Here is a 10000-nt window from a genome sequence, read left to right as displayed (position 1 = left end):
CCATCACACGCCGACACAGCAGACAGCCAACCAACCCAATACACACACTTACCAGACCATCACACGCCGACACAGCAGACAACCAACCAACCCAATACACACACTTACCAGACCATCACACGCCGACACAGCACACAGCAGACAGCCAACCAACCCAATACACACACTTACCAGACCATCACACGCCGACACAGCAGACAGCCAACCAACCAAATACACACACTTACCAGACCATCACACGCCGACACAGCAGCGTAAGACGCACCCTCCCCCTTCAGGTAGCCCTCGTAGTAGCAGCTCTCCCCCCCAGTCTCCACCACCACCGTGTCGTTGTCAGGGACTCCACGCCGCCCCTCCCCCTCCCCCTCCTCGTACACCATCACCATCCCTCCTGCAGCCACGTCGTTCTGGAACAAGGTCAGCAGTCTCTGGCGGCCCCTCCAGCTCAGCTGGACCTCCAACGTGGGCGGCGGCTTCCGGGTGGTGCCTTTGCTCCAGGCACCCGATTTCCTGGCCGTGACGATGCTGGGGTACACGACTTCCGCGCGGTCCACTTCGCATGACGTCTGGATGGGCAGTTCCGCTGCTGCTGCTGTGACGACATAAGTTGAGAGAGACAGGGGGTGAAGTTAAAATTAAAAGTCTCAGTAGCTGTCTCCTACATTTATTTACTTTGTGTTGTGTTGTATTGCATTGAATAGTTTTGTTTTTTTTCTTTTTGTTGTTGTCACAACAGATTTCTTCATGTGAAATTCGGGCTGCTCTCCCCAGGGAGGGAGCCGCGTCGCTACACTGAGGGCGCCACCCTTTATTTATTTATTTATTTATCTATCTATCTTTCTGCCTGCATTTCATATTTGTTTTTTTTCTATCGAAGTGGATTTTTCTACAGAATTTTGCCAGTTTTTTTCTTAATGTGAAAACTAATACCTTAACTTAAGATGTCTGCAACCACCTGTAATTATTATGTATGTCACTGTCGGGACATCTAACAGAGTTGTTTCACTTCCAGGCTAACCGGTTCAGTTAAAGGCTCAATAACTTTTTCTACATCGTTTTAGAAACAGATATGTATGTATGTATGTATATATATATATATATATATATATATATATATATATATATATAGAGAGAGAGAGAGAGAGAGAGAGAGAGGCAAGACAAGACAAATCATTTTATTTCATAGGATCACACACACACACACACACACACACACACACACACACACACACACACACACATGAGAGAGGGACGGGCAGGGGGTCGAGGGGGAAACAGATAGACAGAAAGAGAGACAGGGAAGAGAGAGAGAGAGAGAGAGGAGGGAGGGAGATAGAGTGAGTGACAGGAATAGAGAGAGGGGGGGGGGGGGAGAGGGGGCCTCCACAAGGAACTGACATCAAGTAAAGACATCACAGAGTATGACAGCAGCTGCTGAAGACATAACAAAGGTCCTTCAATTCCTATTGGCAACCGCGTTGTGCTACATTCTTTCTCTCTCTTTTTGGATTTTTTTTCTTCTCCCCCCCCCCCCCCCTTTTTCTTAACCACAAAAACTCCAGAAATATGAGAGGTTTCACAGGGGGGGTTGTGTTTACGAAAACCTCACACCCTCCTGATGAAAACCTCACACCCTCACACCCTCCTGATGAAAACCTCACACCCTCCTGATGAAAACCTCACACCCTCCTGATGAAAACCTCGGTCAACTTTTTTTTTTTCTAAACCTCAGCTGCTGTTGTATTTTAACAGCAAAACATATTAGCTGGGCACACACACACACACACACACACACACACACACACACACACACACACACAAAAACAACAACCAAAAAACAACACATTTGATATAATATATACATATATTATATACATACATATATATATATATATATATATATATATATATATATATATATATATATATATATATATATATAATGTGCATCTATATAGCACCCTTTCTCAGGGCGCTTTACAGGACAGAAAATAGGACAAATTACGTGAATCATTCCTGACCACTCTTTCTCAAAACCCTTCCAACCCCCACTCACTCCCCCCCCCCCTCCACTCTTCCCCTCCCACTCTTCATACATCCTTATATATGTGTGTGTTGTAGTGCATATGGTGTGTGTGTGTGTGTGTGTGTGTGTGTGTCTCAGTTTGTGTATCGGTGTGTCTATGCCTGTGCATGTGAGTATATGTATGTGTGATCGCGTGCTTGAGCAGGCATGTGTGTGTGTTCCTGCGTGCCTACTTGGCGCGCGTACTGCACATGACTTGTGTGTGTGTGTGTGTGTGTGTGTGTGTGTGTGTGTGTGTGTGTGTGTGTGTGTGTGTTGTGGTGCATATGTTGTGTGTGTGTGTGTGTGTGTGTGTGTGTGTGTGTGTGTGTGTGTGTGTGTGTGTGTGTGTTGTGGTGCATATGTTGTGTGTGTGTGTGTGTGTGTGTGTGTGTGTGTGTGTGTGTGCAGAATCAAGATCTTATTTTCCCAACCAAAACTCAGTCGAAGAATCCAAACCACCAAGGAAAGCAGCCAAAGAGCAGTTAACTGGTCCTCATTGCGAACGAAAGACACAATTCTTTGTCATACAACACACACTCAGTCTGTCCCTGTACAAGGTTCCAGCCAGGAAACCACTGTGTGTGTTCTTCCTTCTGGTCATCACCTTTGTCTGCAGCTCGTTCTCACCCTTCTCCCTTCCCCTCTCTCCCCTCCCTCGCCCTGCAGTAGCCTGAACTCGTCGAGAGAAACATTTCTACTCCGCTCCTGAAGATCTGCATCTAACTCCGCTCCTGAAGATCTCCATCTCACTCCGCTCCTAAAGATCTCCATCTGACTCCGCTCCTAAAGATCTCCATCTCACTCCGCTCCTAAAGATCTCTGCCCCACTCCGCTCCTAAAGATCTCCATCTCACTCCGCTCCTAAAGATCTCCATCTCACTCCGCTCCTTAAGATCTCCATCTCACACCGCTCCTAAAGATCTCCATCTCACTCCGCTCCTAAAGATCTCCATCTCACTCCGCTCCTAAAGATCTCCATCTCACTCCGCTCCTAAAGATCTCCATCTCACTCCGCTCCTAAAGATCTCCATCTCACTCCGCTCCTAAAGATCTCTGCCTCACTCCGCTCCTAAAGATCTCCATCTCACTCCGCTCCTAAAGATCTCCATCTGACTCCGCTCCTAAAGATCTCCATCTCACTCCGCTCCTAAAGATCTCCATCTCACTCCGCTCCTGAAGATCTCCATCTCACTCCGCTCCTAAAGATCTCCATCTCACTCCGCTCCTAAAGATCTCCATCTCACTCCGCTCCTAAAGATCTCCATCTCACTCCGCTCCTAAAGATCTCTGTCTCACTCCGCTCCTAAAGATCTCTGTCTCACTCCGCTCCTAAAGATCTCCATCTCACTCTGCTCCTAAAGATCTCCATCTCACTCCGCTCCTAAAGATCTCCATCTCACTCCGCTCCTAAAGATCTCTGTCTCACTCCGCTCCTAAAGATCTCTGCCTCACACCGCTCCTAAAGATCTCCATCTCACTCCGCTCCTAAAGATCTCCATCTCACTCCGCTCCTAAAGATCTCCATCTCACTCCGCTCCTAACGATCTCATCTGAAGTCAGGGTCAGGGCAGAGGGAGTGACTGGCATTCCTGCTGTCAACACAACCACCATGGTGGAGCCCACTGACATGGGAAATACGTATACTGAGATGTAGACATGTTTTGTGTGCGGGTCAGTGGGAACCTTCCTATTCCCCCCTCCCCCCTCCTCTCTCTCTCTCTCTCTCATTTGTAGCATTCATGCTAGGGTTTTGTTGTTTTTATTGCTGTTTTTGTTGTTTTTACCTTGTGTGTGTGTGTGTGTGTGTGTGTGTGTGTGTGTGTGTGTGTGTCGTGTAGTGTGTGACTCACTTCCGTTTCGTAAAGATGTGAGTGATGTTGTCTCTCAGTTTGACGCTGCTTTATCCTTGTACATTATACATGCACTGAGTACAGCAACTTTTATATGTGTATATGCTTATGTGTCTCTTAGAACAACGGCAGATGTGTAAGTCGGCCAAAGTGCTAATATCTTCACCACTGGAAAATAAAGATTCATTCATTCATTTATTCATTCATTCATTCTCTCTCCTCTCTCTCATAGTTTCTCAGCAGCCAATAACCTCACAGTAAGGGGATGGGTGGGGGAAGTCAGTCACAATGGTGCAGAAGTTCGCTGCGGAAGTTGAACTGCAGCTGCTATTGGTGAGACTAAAGAAACTGAAGGTCCCATAGTATTTTAAGGCCACTGTGGCAGCAAATGCTTGTCCGTCTGTTCTTCCGACGGTTCGGCAAAAGTAAGGCGAGGCCAGGCAGGTATACCCATGCACACAAACTGGGAGTGAAGTGCCTTAACCAATGACACAGCACCATGTTGAAAAGGGGGCAGTATACCCATGCAGACAAACTGGGAGTGAAGTGCCTCAACCAATGACACAGAACCATGCTGAAAAGGGGGCAGTATACCCATGCACACAAACTGGGAGTGAAGTGCCTTAACCAATGACACAGCACCATGTTGAAAAGGGGGCAGTATACCCATGCACACAAACTGGGAGTGAAGTGCCTCAACCAATGACACAGCACCATGTTGAAAAGGGGACTCGAACCCTATGATCGCTGGTGTTCACTGGATCAGAAACCCATCAGCCAAGCCCACTCTGCCACGGCCACTCCTTTCTCCAGACTACACATCCGCCTCACTCACTGGAACTGCTGGAATCCTCTGTACACCTACCCTTCCCTTCCGTGGTGGATTCGGGGCAGGCAAGGTTATGGTTAAACCCAAAAATAAATAAATAATTGAGAAGACCGTAGTGATATTTCGCTTTATAAAAAAGACCGCAGTGAGATTTCACTTTATAAAAAGACCGTAGTGAGATTTATATACAAAGACTGCGTGGGATTTCACTTTTATAAAAACACCGTCGTGAGATATATACAAAAAGACGGTAGTGAAATTTCACTTTTAAAAAGACTGTAGTGAAATTTCACTTTTAAAAAGACTGTAGTGAAATTTCACTTTTATAAAAACACCGTCGTGAGATATATACAAAAAGACTGTAGTGAAATTTCACTTAAAGAAAAAAAAAGACCGTAGTGACATTTAACTTTGAAAAAAAAGAAGAAAAAAAAAAGACCGCAGTCAGACTGACTTTCTAAAGAAGAAAAATACCTCTTGCCAACACTGTTCCACTCCCCAGACGCTAATTTCCATTGATGTCGGTGACCCCTTCTCACAGCTTATTATTTAAACACTGGTTATACAGAAGTTTTAGCCATTGGTTTTTACATTGTCCCTGTCCCTATTCCAAATGCAGTTTTCGCCATTGCTGATTATACATTGTCCCTCGGTGTCCCCGTTCCAGTCGTTTCTGTCCCCACTCCATACAACATTTGACCTATTGATTTATACACTGTCCCTGTCCTCAGCTGATCCAAACGCTGTTTTAGCCATTGATTATACACTGTCCCTGTCCCCAATCCAAACGCTGTTTTAGCCATTGATTATACACTGTCCCTGTCCCCAATCCAAACGCTGTTTTAGCCATTGATTATACACTGTCCCTGTCCCCAATCCAAACGCTGTGTCAGCCATTGATTATACACTGTCCCTGTCCCCAATCCAAACGCTGTTTCAGCCACTGATTATACACTGTCCCTGCCCCAATCCAAACGCTGTTTCAGCCATTGATTATACACTGTCCCTGTCCTCAGCTGATCCAAACGCTGTTTCAGCCATTGATTATACACTGTCCCTGCCCCAATCCAAACGTTGTTTTAGCCATTGATTATACATTGTCCCTGTCCCCAATCCAAACGCTGTTTCAGCCATTGATTATACACTGTCCCTGTCCCCAATCCAAACGCTGTTTCAGCCATTGATTATACACTGTCCCTGTCCCCAATCCAAACGCTGTTTCAGCCATTGATTATACACTGTCCCTGTCCCAATCCAAACACTGTTTTAGCCATTTGCTATACAGTGTCCATGTCCCGATTCCAATCATTCTTTTTAGCCCTTGGTTATACATTGTCGCTATTCCCATTCCAATCGCTGTATCTGCCATTCATTGTGCTGTGGAATTTAAAGTCAGTGACCGCATTATGCATTGTCAATGACTGTGCACCGGAGAAGCAGCACCAGCTGTCACTGACCACCACACGGGTGCAACAGCCTCAAACTTTCCCCAGCTTGGTCTTATCCCACGATCATTCTGGTCTAGCTTCGAATGAATGACCCACAGGGTCTTTTGTAGCTGGTCAAGATCGATCTTCCTAGGCGAAAAAATTTAATATCCACCTAAGCCTTTCCGCGAGTTGAAATCGAGCTATTGAAAAAAAGGAAAGTGGGTCGTTCTGGGCAAGCCTTTTATACTGACCACCCAGCTTCCTCTCCTTCAAACCGTAACGGAAGCAAAACGTGGGATAGTTCTGCTTTGACAGCCTGTCTTGCTTCTACTAACAGGGCCAAATTTACTCCTGGGGGTCATTTTAAGATACTAGCCTGGAATGACCCCAATTTCCATGATGAAGGAGTAGGGTAGGGACGGGGGTAAAATCCAACTAGAGGAGGGGTCGGTTCTCAACAGCTGAAGTTTACCCTCTGGGGTCATTCCAGGTCTACTGAGGCCACGGCGCTAATCTGGAACAGGCCAAATTTGACCCTGGTGTAAAACTGAACGGGTGTAGGAATGGGCCGCTACTGACACCGGAATGAAGTCAATGCGCACTGACCTTGACCCTGACCCCACACAACCCTTTCACTGAGCCACCACGGCTGCCATTCAACCGTTAGTCCTGGCAATCAGCCAGATACAACAGTTTCCATTCACTGTCCTGTCTGACTGGCTCTACGCACAACGTCTGCGTCATTTCAGCCCCATCCCACAGTCCTGAAAACCCAGGTTTTCTGCGTTTCAGTGTTTCTCCGGGACCCGAACAACAGACGCCTAGACTGAAGCGAGACCCAAGCTCAAAACAGCTTGATGATGATGATGATGATGATGTTTATGGCTCAGCGCTGACAGTCCTCGGTCAGAGACCAAGCTCTAAGCGGTTTTCAAACACCGGGTCACTTGCACAACAGACTGCCTACCTGAGAGCTGCCACTGGACGCTCATCATTCGTTTCCGATGGCATTCAGTCAGGTTTTACAATGGTCACGCGGGCGCGCGCGCGCACTCACAGACACACACACACACACACACACACACACACACACACACACACACACACACACACACACACACACACACACACACACACACACACACACACACACACACACACTCACACGCACTCCGTCATACAGACACGTACCATTTTACGTGTATGACCGTTTTGTTTATTTACCCAGTCGAGTAGGCAGCCACGCTCCGCATTTTCAGAGTGCATCTTGTTTCCATGACCCATCGAACGCTGACATGAATCACAGGATCTTTAATGTGCGTATTATTAAGTTGATGTTCTGCGTGTGTATATACACACGATTGGGGGGTCGGGAGGGTTGGGACTGGGGGAGAGGTGGAGGTGGGTAGGAGGGGGGGGAGGGGGTTGGAGAGAGTCCAGCACTCTGACCATGTGACCATCGCACCTCGGGTCTTTTTTTTTTTTTTGCCCGCCAATATTTTGTTGAATTCCACACTTGAAGCGTTTACCTGTCACTACCCCCACCCCTGGCAGAGCCCCAGGTCAGGTTCAGACAGTGCTTTGTTAGTCACTATCGCTAACCCCCTACCGGCTCCCAAACATCCTCTCGCCCCCCCCCCTCCTTCCCGCGAACCCCTCCCCCCCACCCCCACCCCCCGAACGGTGTAGCTGTACCAACCAGTGCAGTATGATATACACAGTCACTGGCACCATTCCGCAGGTCTTTCAGCAAGTGCATTACGCACTGGGAGCGCTCGCCATTCCCCGGTGCTGAAGTCTGTTCGTCAGCACTCCCGTTGATTTGTGTTGCTGGGGTTTTTTGTTTGTTTGTTTGTTTGGATGGGGTTTTTTTACCCCGAGGTAAAAATCTGTCTATCCTTGATTAATGAAGCCCGGTGGTTATGAAGACTAGAGTCGAATGATCCGCGAGGATAAACTTCAGCCTCAATCAGAAACGACCCCTCCTGGTTCAGTGTGTGTTATCCCACAGCCTGCACCTTCCCTCTTAACAGACAGGGTTATCAGTTCTAGACTTGCTTGAAAGAAACCCCGGGAGTCAATCTGGCCCGCTTGGACTCAATGCAGGCCATCCCTCCGACAGGCGCAATAGCCGAGTGGTTAAAACGTTGGACTTTCAATTTGAGGATCCCAGGTTCGAATCTCAGTAACGGCGCCTGGTGGGTAAGGCTGGAGATTTTTCCGATCTCCCAGGTCAACATATGTGCAGACCTGCTACTGCATAAATCCCCTTCGCACGTTGAAGATCTTAAAATTTGTATTTGTTTTGTTGTTTTTTTGTTTTGTTTTTTTATCACAACAGATTTCTCTGTGTGAAATTCGGGCTGCTCTCCCCAGGGAGATGTGTATGCAATCCATGTCAGCGTCGGTGGATTATGGAAAGAAGAACATACCCAGCATGCGCACCCCCGGCCCGAAAACGGAGAATGGCTGCCTACATGGCAGGGTAAAAACGGTCTTAAACGTCAGTAAAAGCCCACTCGTGTACATAGGAGTGAACGTGGGAGTTGCAGCCCACGAACGAAGAAGAAGAAAAGAGAAGAGAACCCCTCCAACTTGGCGCCCCCGGTGTTTGTGTAAACTGGTACTCAGTGGAGAGAAGGGGTGAGGGGGCAGGTCAGACTAGATCAGAACTGACGGACAAAAGAGACATGTGGAAGCGCTGGAAATTTAAAGTTAACAGAATCACTTGTGTTATTTGGATACGATGTGACAATGACAACTGATGCTGTTTTGTCTTTTATAATATTGTTTGCAAAGTATTACTTATATTTATGTAAAATTGAGGACAGCTTTCCACACATACCAGTTGTTGTTGTTTTTAACAAATTAAAAACTCGATAAAGAATTGAAGAATATAATGCAGATATTAACCTCAACTGTGCCACTTTCTCTGCCAGATGGCTGCCTTACAAATTGTTGATCAGAAATGATTAGTAACCTGTTCATGACTAACGAAAATTAACCACCCATATTTATTTTCTTTTTATTGACATTCGTAAGAAATGATTACGATATTCACTAACTGTGCACATACTCTACGATACTTGACAGTTTGTATTCCTTGACAGTTTGTGTAAGATCTTAAGAAATGAATGATAATACTCCACGATGATAACCACCCTATGTATAATCCAGCTGCTTGGCTGTTTCTGTCAGTCTATTTATTTTGGTTTTTTTCTGTTAGTTTTTTCTTTATAAATGTGCATTAAGATGTTGTTGTAAAATGTCAACCTATCAAAATGGAATTTTTAAAATGTGAAGAAAAAAGAGACTAGATCAGAACGACCTATTTTCCTTTATCAACAGCTGGATTAAACTAGTACAAAAATTATAGGGTCATTTCAGGCTCAGTAGGTGGGTGGGAGGGCGGGGGTGGGGGAGGAGGGGGGCGGTGGTGTAGCGCGGCCCCAGAATGAGCCGCCGGGGGGTAAAACACAACATGGGGGTAGTTTACACACTGCTGCCAGTTTCCGTGTCGTTTCTTCGAAGTGCAGTATCAACCCCCTCAGAACTGAACAACCTTGGTTTTACTTACATCAGTGTTTGTCATTTACAGTCTGACTGGGAACGGTTTGAAGAATTTTGGTTTTTCTTTGGTTTTTACATTTTGATCTTCAGTTTGTTTTGTTAAATCAACGATTCCTCTTACATGAAATAATTACTATGTGAAGTAATGCATTCCGCAATAACACAGACACACAAACACAGAGACAGACAGACATACAGGCAGACGCACACACACACACACACACACAGGCAAACAGACACACACACACACACA

The 10000-nt window shown here is 46.3% G+C and overlaps 1 protein-coding gene across 2 annotated transcripts in view; it reads right to left on the bottom strand.

Annotated features, from left to right (window-relative positions):
• The window catches only part of LOC143295198 (A disintegrin and metalloproteinase with thrombospondin motifs 2-like), a 60099-nt gene that overhangs the window by 44437 nt on the left and 5662 nt on the right, over nucleotides 1-10000 (bottom strand). For both annotated transcript variants that reach the window (XR_013057001.1, XM_076606806.1), the window contains exon 3: nucleotides 228-592. Coding sequence is in view for 1 of the 2 variants with exons in the window: in XM_076606806.1 (XP_076462921.1) it covers nucleotides 228-592 (365 nt within the window). In the remaining variant the exon portion in view is untranslated. The remainder of the gene's footprint in view (nucleotides 1-227; nucleotides 593-10000) is intronic.

The sequence above is a fragment of the Babylonia areolata genome, chromosome 1, assembly GCF_041734735.1.
Source record: "Babylonia areolata isolate BAREFJ2019XMU chromosome 1, ASM4173473v1, whole genome shotgun sequence".
NCBI lineage: Eukaryota > Metazoa > Mollusca > Gastropoda > Neogastropoda > Buccinidae > Babylonia > Babylonia areolata.
Note: the sequence above shows the minus strand (reverse complement) of the source record. Positions and strands in the feature narration are given on the sequence as shown.